Here is a 12,923-nt window from a genome sequence, read left to right as displayed (position 1 = left end):
CTCAGTGAAACTCTGGAAGGGTAGGACCTGTGGATTTGGTGGCTGGCTGATCCTTCTGCTCATGTGGGGCAGACCAGTAGAGATGTGGTTTCATATCCCTGGTTGTCAAAGCTGCGTGCTCTCTCTGAACTGTGCAAGGGAGAGTACCCTGGCCATTACGTGTTTGTTCTTAGTGTGGAGGTTGTGTCTAGGAGGTCCAGTGCCCAGCACAGCCCTCCGCCTTTTGTCCTGGATCCATTCTGCAGCGCGGGAGCTCTTCATGTGCCCATTCCTTATTCTTTCCTGAGTCCCTGGGTTTTTTGTGTTTGATTGCCTTACCGTCCTTATTGTCTTTCCTCACTTGAAGAGACTGTTGGGAGTTGTCTGAGTTGGGACCAGCGCTTTGGAAGCGATTTGAGGTTTCAGCGAGTTTCTTCAGGGCTAACATTCACACCAACCCCTGTCCCTCCCACGGTGTGGCACTTAGCCGCTTAGTGCTGACCCCCGAGTGACTGCTACCGCACTTCTGTACTTAAGAGTTGTCCTTCATTTTTTTCCTCCATCCACAAGTAAGGTAAAATGCCATCCTGGCAACGTGTCTTTGAAACAAATGAAGCCATATTGGGTTTTAGATCATATTTTATTTGAGCTGCTTTGACAAGAACGGAAACTGGAACGGTGAGGAATAGAATTCACCTGGAAAGGGGCTAATGATTTCCAGGATATTTGAGAGCCTGGACATTTTTAGAAGTGCTTTGGCTTTGATTATTCTTTCCTTTTTCTTTTTAAAGATTTTATTCATTTGAGAGAGAGACAGAGAGAGCACAAGCAGGGGGAGAGGCAGAGGCAGAGGGAGAAGCAGGCTCCCTGCTGAGCTGGGAGCCTGAAGCAGGGCTCGATCCCAGGACCCTGGGATCATGACCTGAGCTGAAGGCAGACGCTTAACTGCTTAACCGACTGAGCCCCCCAGGCGCCCCCGGTTATTCTTTCAATGGAAACTGTAGCAGACTCACTGTTGTGATTCTGTCTCCAATACTTGTTAGCTCTTGTGTGATCTCTGTAGGCCTGAATTTCCTCATCTTAAAAATGTGTCGTGTGTATGTGGAATGAGATGAATGCACAGGAAGTGCGTCCCACTCAGTAATAGGTGGCTTCTGCTGTTACCAAATCAGTGTCTTCTGCTTTTGCCAATGTTCGCAGAGAACTTCCTATGAATGGTACATTCCTAAGGGGATTTTGAAGACCGGCTGGATGAATAAACATCTAAATCTGGTGCCGGCCCTGGTGGTTGTGTTCTATGAACTGGACTGGGATGAGCCCCAGTGGAAAGAAAAGCAGTCCGAGTGCGCTACCAGAGTGGAAATCGTCAGGTACAGTCTTCTCCGTGTATCGGACGGACCACGGGAGGTTGTACAATTTCCCAACATTTATTCAAGGCAGCCAAGTGCTGTTGAGACTGCAGCGCTCATTCGGGGATCGCTGACCTCCAGTGACACTTGTCTGGTTCCTGACAGGTAGCTTAACGTGAATGCTTAACTTCACCAATGCTAAGGTGTGTGAAGAAATGTAGAAGACACATTAGCCTGAATTTCCAAATGGTTTTTTTCCTTGCCTTTATAAATTGGGGGAGAAGTATAGTAATTTGCTATTTAGTCTCATAAGACACTTGTTTTATCACCATTCCGGTTGCAAAATAATTCTTTTGGATGACCAGTATGTAATGTATCACCATCAAGAAATAAGTTGCCTTATAACTTCTACATGAAATTACATATTTAAAGCAGATTTTTGTCAGGATTAGAAGCTTGATATGAGAGTATACTTTTAAAACTGAAATCACTGTAGCATACAAGTTTCTTTGGATGCAGGAAGATTTCCTCTAATCTTGGGGGTTTTTAGTTGAAATTTTTCTTTCTTCAGTTGAATCATCAAGCTTGTACTTTATGTAAATTCTTTTTTTTTCTTTTAAAGATTTTATTCATCTGTTAGCACGAGCGGAGGTGGGGGGGGACAGAGGGAGAGGGAGAAGCTGACTCCCCACAGAGCAGGGAGCCCAACGTGGGGCTCAATCACAAGACCCCGATATCATGACCTGAGCTAAAGGCAGGTGCTTAACTCACTTGGCCACCCAGGTGCCCCTATGTAGAGTCTTGAATACATTTTTTAAAAGTCAAAACAATTTAGGTATATTTAATTAATTTTATTATTTTTCCATTGCAGGCAAAGTTTGCAAGGGAGAAACACAAAAGTTGCAGTGGTTCTGATTCAGAAGAAAACTCCTTTGCCACCAGGTATCACAAGGTTAATTGATAATGAATTAATTGCTTTATACTTCTCATTCTTATTATCAGGAGGTATAGTTTTTGATGTTAAAATCTTTTATGCATTCAATTATAGGAAAGATGGTGTGTTCACTTTAAAAAGTACTGATAATGCATGAATAAGTGCCTATCGTAAAAAATAAAATGCTAAAATTAAAATATTAATAAAAATTAATATTAAAATACTCTTCCCTCCCAGTTCCACTTACCTCACTATATAGGCATACATAAATTGACAAAACATTTCATCACTTGATTTTTTTTTTTTTTTTTTATTCATGAGAGACAGAGAGAGAGGCAGAGGGAGAAGCAGGCTCCCAAGGAGCAGGGAGCCCGATGCGGGGCTCGATCCCAGGACCCTGGAATTATGACCTGAGCCAAAGGCAGACGCTTAACCATCTGAGCCACCCAGGCGCCCCTCATCACTTGATTTTTTAAAAAAGAATGTTATTTACTTATCTGAAGTCAGTTTGAAATGCTTTCTGTGATTTTTTTTTCTTAATTTGCTATAGGACAAAGAGAAGTGCAATAGGATTTCTAGTTTCTTATAAGAAAATGTCTTAGCTTCAAATGCTTATTTCTCCTACATTCTAAGACTTTGAGAGGCCAAAATGTTTTTTTTTGTTTCTCTTTAGAAACTAGTGGGATCCGAGTTTTAGAAACCACTGGATTATTGCTTCTGTTTTTAGTTACAGTTTTGAAACAGTTATGTGGCATATCTATTGGCATTACTTGGCCTGTCTATCTTGGCTCAGTAGAAAATTCCACAGGGTTTTCCTAACAGATATGTACTGTGGGACTTCTGAGAACTGACCCCTTCCCCCCCCCACCAGACCCCTCAAGGATCCCAGGAGGCCTTCTGCTGACATGGTGAAAGGGGGTTTGGTTTTTCTTCCTAATTATATTGTTTAGATTTGGGGAACCATTCATTTAGAAAAATACATAAATCGTTTTATTTCTCTCTTCACCTTTATGGGATTTGTCAACAGGAGAAGATGTTACTGCATCAGAAAGAGCCGCAGCTTTATGTAATGCCTGTGAACTCTCAGGAAAATCTTTGTTTGTACTGCCCCATACTGACCACCTGGTGGGTTATATTATAAGGTAAATAAAGATCTTAAACATTTTTTTTCTTTAGATTATTCAGAGGCACTAGAAAATTGGTTGCTTAGACTCATTTAATTAAAAAAAATACATGTTCATGGGAAAAAATTCAAAGGGTATAGAGACTAGGAGGTGAAAACACAAGGCCCCCTTTTCAGCTCCTTAACCTTCTCCAGTCCCTTATTGGAACCACTATCAATAATTTCTTAAGTTTCTGTCCAAATATTTCTTTTAATGTAAAAATGGATGTAATCATACAACACATGCTGAACTGCCACATAGCATTACCTCATTGACACCAAATATATATCTAAGTCAACTTCCATTTTTAAAAAAAATATTTACCTGTTTTTCCATTGTATTTTTCAGTAAGCACCATATGTCCTTTCATGACCTGTTTGTCCTTTCATATGATAGTGTCTTCATTTCTGGCCTTCATTGCTTCATTTTCGATAGGGTGATGTATTATTTAAGTAATTTTTAAGAAGGGTCTGAGGCCGATCGTATCTTAAGTATCTTTATAAAGCCCTTATATATGAAAGGCATCTGACTTGGGACACAACCATATCTCACAAAATATGTGACCACAGTCCCTTGTTTTCTAGCATTTAGTGTTGCAGAGAAGAAGTTTATTTTTTTTAAGATTTTATTCATTTATTCATTCATCCGAGAGAAAGAGAGAGTGAGAGCAGAGGGAGAGGGACAAGCAGACTCCATGCTGACTGTGGAGCCGGCCTTTGACCACCTCTTGAGGCCCTTGATTTTGCGCTGCATCATTTCCCCGTTCATGGTGTGGCTTCCTGTCAGTGTGCTTTCCTTCCAGCTCCCCTTTCTGGGCTCTCTGGCTCAACTTTTAAGGCTGAGTTCACATGCAGCCTTCTTTTTAGCCATTGTCCTCCATCCAGTCCCTGAATCCAGTGGTTCTTAACTGTGGTGACTTGGGCCTCCAGGGAGCACTAGGTAATGCCGGAGACATTTATCATGGCCCCCACGGAGACTTCCTTCCCAATACTGGCATCTTTTGGGGAGAGTTCAGGGATGCTGCTCTCTATCCTTCCAGGCACAGGAAAGCCCCACACAACAAAGAAACACCCGTGGGGTTGACGTTGAGAAACCCTGCCTTAAGGTCCTCTTCAGCTAAGGGAAGCAGGAATTGTGGCTTCTGCCCTTCCTGGGAATAATGCCACATTTAAATAAGGAGTACAGTGTCAAAATGGCTGATGTAAAAAGCAAGTGCTCTGGACCTAGGACCTCCAAACTCTGGATGTGAGCACCAGGGGTGAGACAGTCCACAGGAGATGAGGGAAGACAGTATTAGACCGTTTCTTCCTATTTGCGTTTTATCTTAAGAGAGAGGGTAAAGCTGAATATCAGTAAATCTTCACATTCAGTGTCTGACCTCGGGGGGAATTAGCAGAGTTGCTGGTGGCACCCTCACTCATTCGTGTGCTTTCAGAACATTTTGATGTATTTAGTTTACAGGCTACAAGACGTCAGTGATTTAGTTAATTTTTTTTTAAGTATCAAAGCAATAGAATGTGTATAAAACTTCTGTGTGTTGTGTTGAGTGATTGTGAGAATCTTTTGTGCTTTAGAGTTTCACTGATCATTTTGAGTCAAAATACTTTTAAAAGAATTGTCAAATTTGTGATGAGTTAAGGATTTTTCTTTTTTAAAAATCTGTGTTCCAAATCCCCAGACCTTTCTTCTTAGGGCAATAGACTATCAGTGTCGTGCTAACCAGCAGATTTTTTTTTTTTAGTATCATATTTTGCCTTTCAGAACAAAGGTCACCCATTTATAAAACTTTATAGTTCAGCTTAGGTTAGTATATTCTTTCAAACAGTGTATGGTTCAAAGTTAGCACCTAATTTTAATTATTTTCATGTTTTAACATTTTAAAAACTGTAGTTTTAAAAATAGAAAATCTTGGGGCACCTGGGTGGCTCAGTCGGTTGAGTGTCTATCTTCGGCTCAGGTGTCCTGGGATCTAGCCCTGTGCCGGGCTCCCTGCTCAGCAGAAGTCTGTTTCTCCCACTCCTTCTCCCTCTGCCCCCGCTCCTGTGCTCTCTCTCTGTCTGTCTCTCACTCTCTCAAATAAATAAATAAAATCTTAAAAAAAATAAAAATAGAAAATCTTACCTTAGGAAGTATATCAAATATTTAAAGTTTTTGGCTTATCCATTTTTTTTTAAGATTTTATTTATTTATTTCACAGAGAGAGACACAGTGAGAGAGGGAACACAAGCAGGGGGAGCGGGAGAGGGAGAAGCAGGCCTCCTGCCGAGCAGGGAGCCCAATGCGGGGCTCAATCCCAGGACTCTGGGACCATGACCTGAGCCGAAGGCAGACGCTTAACGACTGAGCCACCCAGGCGCCCCTCCATTTTTTTTCTTAGCATTTCCTTAGATATGTCTAAACTCTTTGAATATAGTTTCAAAATTCTGTTTTATTCTGAGGAGGAAAAACCTTGAAGTCCAGCCTTATCTAACTATGAATTTAGCTTTCTTTCATGCCCCAGGCAGATATTTGTAATGCATATTTATTTTCACAAAAGGAGCTTTGAGTTGTCTGTCTATCTGTGGTCAAATTTTCTTTGTTCCTATGTTATCTCAAAGTTAGGGAGTGAAGCAGGATTTGAATCCTATAAATGCTACTTTGCTCTCACTTGCCAGTATTTTTTTTTTTTAAAGATTTTATTTATTTCCTTGATAGAGAGAGAGCACAAGTGGTGGGGGGGCGGTGGGAGAGGGAGAAGCAGACTCCCTGCTGAGCAGGGAGCCAGACACGGGGCTCGATCCCAGGATCCTGGGATCATGACCTGAGCTGAAGGCAGATGCTTAACCATCTGAGTTACTCAGGTGCCCCTCATTTGCTAGTTTTCATTTTTGGTGCTTTTTCCATTAGCTTTCTTATCCTCTAACCTTAAATATTAATAGCACAAAAAATAGTCAAATTAAGTGAATATTGGAAATCTTTTTCTTTCACACTTCTTATAAAATGAAAGGGGTGGAAGTAATCTTAGAGAACACCTAATGTCTACAAATTACAAAAAAGTTATTTTTATTAGTTATTTCTTAGACTGTAAATAAATCAAAATGGCTTTTGGGGTCTTATCTAGTACATTTTTTATTTAGAAATTTAGTATATTTTGCTTTACTTTTTGTCTTTACCATGAAGTAAGCTAGACATCATCTCTGTCAGGATTTTACTTTCAGGTCTTACAAAGGTGATTCTTGAGAACAGTTTGGTTTAAAATAACTTTAGTGTTTGAATGTTGATTTTTTTTTTTTTTAAACAGATTAGAAAATGCCTTTTATGAACATGCACAGACTTATTACTACACTGAGATCAGAAGAGTGAAATCTCATAAAGAATTTTTGAATAAAACAACACACCAGGTAAATTATTTTTCCTAAAGAAGGAACTAATAGAAGCATTCTAAGAGCAGATTATTATCATTGGTTATTTTCAAAGAGATTATTAAATATCTGTAATGCTTTGATGTTTTTAATTGGCTTCTATGCTTTTGAAGTTTTTTTTTTTTAAGCTTTTTAAAAACTAGTTTGTTTCTCTACTTTTTGCCCTTAAAGTTCTTCTAGATTTTTTAGCTTCCTTAACAATGCTTGTTGGAATAATTCTTGGTCTTTAATTTTGAGTATTTTCCTTCGTACTTTGATGTCTCCTCTTAATGTTATCCTAATTTTTACATTTTAAGAGAATGTGTGTAATAATGATAACTTTTTTCTATTCTTTTTTTCAGCTTTTATTTGTTAGACATCAGTTCAAAATAGCTTTCTTCAGTGAATTGAAACAAGATACACAAAATGCTCTGAAGTAAGTTTTTAACAGTTGTCAAACTAAATTTTTCTTACTTTTGTGTTAACAGTAACATATTAAAGGCAACTTATGAATCTCAACCAAACTTTAATTTTAAAATGCTTATGTTGGTTAGACTCAGGTATGTAATATTTAATTTGTTTAGAGATGACTGGAATATAATATTTTTGAGATTTAAAAAAATTTTTCATTTTATCAGAAGTAAATTTCATAGTCATAAAGTTTTCTGGTCTAATTTAATTAAATTTCATGATCTAAAGAAACATATTGAAATTCTTCTCATCCTGTTGACTATTTGTATATTCAGTGAAATTTTTGTGTTGACTGATTTCCACAGTTAAGTGTATATTAAACATTATCTTGTCTAATGGTATGAATTTCTTAATCTGCATAGAGCATTTATTTAATTCAATTATGATTTTATTTTTAATTAAATTTGTTTAAGTTTATAATAGCGCTCAGCCTCATTTTTACTACAAAGGCTCTGCTTAGAAGCTTTGAAGAGTAGTTGTATGTGTGTTGGCAGTGGTCACGCATTTTATTCCTTTGCTTTTACTTACGAGCACAATTTAATTAAACATTTTTTTCTAGCTTTCACTCAATTTTTTGAAGATTGACAGTGGCAGTAAAAGATAGAGATAAAAAAACAGCGGTCTATCCTAAAACTGAAGAGAGGCTAAGCGTACAGGGCAGAAAAATAAGAAAAAAAAATAAAAGTAAATCTGTTGTTCAGAGGAATATTGCAGAAACGTCTTCCTCTTTTGTTATCGTGGAGGTGGTGAACACCAGATTATGTTCTCTCAATCTCAGTGACTCCATGTGATTATAACTGGCTTTAACATAGTTCGTTCCTTACCCATGGTATTAGTTAAAAACCTTCACTTCTAGTTCTGCTCAAAAATAATTCTGGAAAGAAAAATTTTACCTGAGGAAGTTGGGAGCAAGGAGTTATCTTTGGAGGAGACTGAGATTTCCTCATTGCCTTCCCTCCTCAGGGTAGGCCTCCTTCTAGCAGGCTCTCCTTTCCCATCCCACTCCCCCGTCTCCAGCCCATGCCAGAGATCAGCAGTGTCCTCTGGACTTGCAGGGGTACTGGGCCTTAAAAGCCGTTGACCTGTGCTCGGTCTTGATAGCACCTTCTTCGCTAATACAATTTCTGTTTGTTGGAGAAGCTCATAATGGTGCTTTTAAAAAAGCTTTTTTTTTTTTTAGACAGAATGCTAACTTTTTAACGTAATTCTGGACAATTGTCCACTTCCATTTTCAACTTATTTTCTGTCTGTTATCGGCAGATGTTAGCCACAGAACAACGTACGTGTGATGGTTCTGTTCTCAGTGAAACGTCATTGATTCCTCCCACATATTAATTAATCAATAGATCATTTCTCAGGAAATCAGAGATCGAAGTGTGTAAGTTACTCCTGAGCTGTTGAGTGCTGAGAAATGTTGACTAAATATTGTCTCTTATTTCTAATAATTTGTTCTGGGGAATCTTTTCTTAAAATTAATAATTAACCATGTTCCACATGTTTATATTAGGAATTATAGGACCGCCTATAATCTTGTACATGAATTGCGAGCCCATGAAACTAATATTCTGGAAATAAAGACTATGGCAGGATTTATAAACTACAAGGTAATGGTTCTACTTCAAATAAAGGAAACTCGTCTTTAAATATTAGATTATCTTTTTGAAATTGAAAACCAAAGTTAGTTACTTGCTCTGAAAAATATTTGATTAATTATGTTCTCCTCTTTTATATCCCTTATTTCAAATAGCACCCTGGTTCTTAACAGCCTAATTGTAATGCTTCGTTTTGAGTTCATGGGTCTCAGAGTTCTCTTAGAGCAGTTTTACTTTTGTAAAACTCCTTTAGGAGGGTCTTCTGTTTTTAAGTGGGAGCAGGAGAGAGTGAGAAGAAAGCTGCTTGTGTTACTGAATTTTATAAGATGCAACAAATCGGAACTATGCAGGCCTTCATTGGTTTAATGGCACCATGATGCAAAATGTGTAGCTGATCACCTGAGAGGAAACTTTCATACCTGTTAGTTAAGCATTTGAAGATTGTACATGGTAGAAATAGATGCCCCCAGAAGGCAGGTGGGGCTTTTTGTTTTGCTTTTAATCTTTCCACACTCATCTTTAAAGATGGCTGGCACTGGGATGGTGGCCTGAGGGCACATAGACACTGGAATTCACTGTGTAAACGTAAATAGGTACAACGTCTGTAGAGAATATTTTTGTGATGACCGTACACATTTAGAGTGGGTGTTCCCTTTGATCTGGCAATTCCATTTCAGGAAATTTATCTGATATATGTGCCAAGACTTGCAAATCACATACGTACGGATATTTATTGCATCTTGTAATAGGAGAGGATTGGAAACAACCCAGCAATAAGTGACTGGTTAATATAAAGTATAACCCCAGACAATGGAATATTCTACAACCATTAAGAATGAGACAGCTCTACTTATTGATATGGAATATTAGGTGAAAAAGTAAGGTACAAAACAGCATATTTAGTGTGATGCTCTTTGTTTAAAAAGTATAGTTGATCTATAAATGCACATACGCTTGTCCGTGCATAGACTGTATCATGGAACATGCTGGGAGCTGGTTGCCTCTGGAACAGGAAATTGGATGGCTGAGGGACAGGGATGGATGAGAGACTTAACTTTTCATGTATTCCTTGTACCTAAAATATAAAACTGATGATAGCATATGGATATAAATTTAGGCTTCGTTTCTTCTGTTTGTCCTTTTACTTACGTAGATATAGATGATTACTGTTTTGAGATAGCATTCCAGATAAAAAGTTTTCAAGAATGATATGGAGGCCACTATGCTGTAATGGTGGTACAGAAAATCTTTAGCTTTCTGCCGATTCTAAAACAACGTTAATCTGTCCTGGAGGAAGTAGTATTTTATTTTCGTCCATCCTTACGTTCTTCATTGGGTATAATTTTTTGTATTCTCTTCTATACTTTGAATAAGCTTTTCTAAGGTATACAGTAGACTCAGTACAGATATGGATAAATTTATTTCCTTTATCCAGGGGATATAACCGCTGATTTTAGCATAGCCATTATAGTAGAGAAAATCCATCCTATTACCAAGAATTTAAGAGAGGAAATGTCATAGTCTTTTTAAAGTTAGTCTCACATTTTACATATTTTTAAATGAATATGCCTTTTGACTCTCTTTTCTTCTTTATTTTGGGGTTGATTTTACATTTTGCAGATCTGTAGGCTGTGTTTTCAGCACAACACCCCCTTGGATGCAATTGCTCAGTTCCGAAAACACATTGACTTGTGTAAGAAAAAAATCGGAAGTGCAGAGTTGTCTTTTGAGCATGCTGCATGGATGTCTAAACAGTATGTTTTAAATTATACTTCTAGAATTTTTTTTCTTAAGTACTTGGGGTTTGGAGGAATGGAATTAGCGTGGACTTTGGTTCTCAATTGAGCTAAGCTTTTTGTCAGTAAGTAGGCTTTTAGAGATCTAGCTAGCATAGGGTGTGTTTCCAGCAATGCTAAATATTGATTCATAGAGTTCCTTAATGGAAATCACTTAATTCCTGGTACCATCTCTTTTATTCAGCGTGTATTTATGGAGTTTCCTCCATGTGCCTAGGTACTGAGAATATAGCCAGGAATAAAACAAAATCCCTGCTGGCATGGTACTTGCTATTCAAGACTGATGTTTAAAAATTCTAAAATGAAATTGTTTCCAGAAGCATGGATGTATTTGAGGAGTGGGAACTGTGTTGACATACCCTTTGATGGTGTATTTGTAACGCTTTGTCAGTACAGAAGAGTCGACTTCAATGCAGAAGTTACCTGTAACCCGTGATTAGTGTGTGTAGTATTTACCAAGAAACCCAACAATTTACAGTTCATCAGTAGCATTATTTTAACACAGTCTGCTGAGGTTATGTTTCCAGGATGAATAATTATTAGAAGTAAGCTGCTTTTTCTTTCCTTTTTCTTTTTCATCCTTTTTTTATTTCTTGATTTTTTTTTTCTTTAAGATTCCAGGCCTTTGGAGATTTATTTGATGAAGCTATTAAGTTAGGGTTGACAGCTATTCAGACTCAGAATCCTGGTTTCTATTACCAGCAGGCAGCATACTATGCCCAGGAGCGGAAGCAGCTTGCAAAAACCCTCTGTAGCCATGAAGTAAGTTACCGACTCCAGTATTATCTAGTGCTTAGGAAATGTATTAATCTTCTCTCAAAAGAAGATCAGACTAATTAATGTTCATAGTTTTTTTCCAAGCCTTTGAATAGAATCAGTTTTTATCTTCTGTATTTTCAGGAGTTACGGTTATTTTCAGTTTTAGCCTGAGTACTGCATTTCCACCTGTGGATTAAGCAGAAGTTTTTCTGTGAAGAACTGACTTATGATTGGCAATAAGACAAGGGCAAATTACTTTAAAATAAAAGTCACAGTTTAGTCTGAGCCATGCTGTTACTCCTGTTGATCACTGCCATAGGAGTTTGAAGGACTTTGGAGGAATATGCTTTCTTTTGACCCACCAGAGAGGATAACTTCGGACTTCTTTTTCTTCCTGGGGTTTTCCTCTGTGGAAAATTCTTAAGGATCTGTTCGAGGCATAATGTTAATTGCAGTTTCTTAACTTGACATTTCATTTTGCCTTCCTCGTGGGTGATTATAGTTAGATACCAGTTTCCCCATAAGCACCTTTAAAATTTAAAGAACGTGGTATGTATACGTATAAATACATTTACATTTGTACAGTTCTATCAGTTTATTTTCCTTTAAAATCTGCAGTTTTCTTCTCTGAAGACAGGTGAACATTATCAACAGTGCTACTTGAAAAACGATTCCAAAAACAGTTTGCATGTTAGTACTTAAAAGGTTGGATTTTTTTCCCTTAAATCATGATATAACTACACTGTTTTCTACCACGTTACTTGTGTATGATTTATAACTTCATTGCATGTTTTGTATCTAAAAATTAAGCATATTAAAATTTGAGCACAGTATTTTAAAAGGTGATTAAAACTATGTTTTATAAGAATATAAGGAAATGGGATTAACAAATATCCTTAGTTGGAGTGTAAAATAATATTTCTGTCAAATAATAATTTGAGAAGCCTCAAAATCATGCATATCTTTGGACCCAGAATTCTGTTTTCAGGAAGTCTCAGGCAGATAAGAGATCCTAAGGGAGAAGTACTAAGATTTACTTATAAAGTTCTTAGGGCAGACTTATTAATCGTAAAGTAAAAAATAAATAACACGATGAACAACATAGGGAATTTGTTAAAATGTGGGACAGCAGGCAGCCATGACAAGTAATGTTTCAGAAGAATATTTAATGATGTGAAATTTACAGAATATATTTAAATGAAAAAAGCAGGTTGAAAAATTATTCTGATTGGCAACAAATATTTCCATCGAAAATCTGGAAGCCTAATGTATACACTGTTAATAGTGGTAATAGATTTATAGGTGATTTAAATTTTTATCCTTTTCCTTTTGGATGTTTTCTGTATTTCTCAACAATGTACTTGCATTATATTTTGGTTTCAGAGGGAAAAATGATGAGAAAGAAAAATAAAGCAGTGTAAATTTATAAATTCTGGTGCCAAAAATATCCCTCCCTAACGAATACCAGGACTTAATACACAAGTGATAAAGAAGGAAAAT

The 12,923-nt window shown here is 37.3% G+C and overlaps 1 protein-coding gene across 4 annotated transcripts in view; it reads left to right on the top strand.

The window, feature by feature from the left end:
* The window catches only part of TRAPPC11 (trafficking protein particle complex subunit 11), a 48,175-nt gene that overhangs the window by 3,673 nt on the left and 31,579 nt on the right, over nucleotides 1-12,923 (top strand). For 3 of the 4 annotated variants that reach the window (XM_045879623.3, XM_045879622.3, XM_045879624.3), the window contains exons 3-10: nucleotides 1,180-1,349; nucleotides 2,200-2,270; nucleotides 3,290-3,404; nucleotides 6,706-6,805; nucleotides 7,168-7,241; nucleotides 8,784-8,880; nucleotides 10,489-10,622; nucleotides 11,279-11,426. In XM_045879623.3, coding sequence (XP_045735579.1) covers nucleotides 1,180-1,349; nucleotides 2,200-2,270; nucleotides 3,290-3,404; nucleotides 6,706-6,805; nucleotides 7,168-7,241; nucleotides 8,784-8,880; nucleotides 10,489-10,622; nucleotides 11,279-11,426 — 909 coding nt within the window. The remainder of the gene's footprint in view (nucleotides 1-1,179; nucleotides 1,350-2,199; nucleotides 2,271-3,289; nucleotides 3,405-6,705; nucleotides 6,806-7,167; nucleotides 7,242-8,783; nucleotides 8,881-10,488; nucleotides 10,623-11,278; nucleotides 11,427-12,923) is intronic. The other variant, XM_054508558.2, reaches the window with a different exon arrangement.

This window comes from Mirounga angustirostris, unplaced genomic scaffold, assembly GCF_029215605.1.
Source record: "Mirounga angustirostris isolate CCGP_5_RB_7025 unplaced genomic scaffold, mMirAng1.0.hap1 SCAF_2, whole genome shotgun sequence".
NCBI lineage: Eukaryota > Metazoa > Chordata > Mammalia > Carnivora > Phocidae > Mirounga > Mirounga angustirostris.
This window is presented reverse-complemented; position numbering and strand designations above follow the sequence as displayed.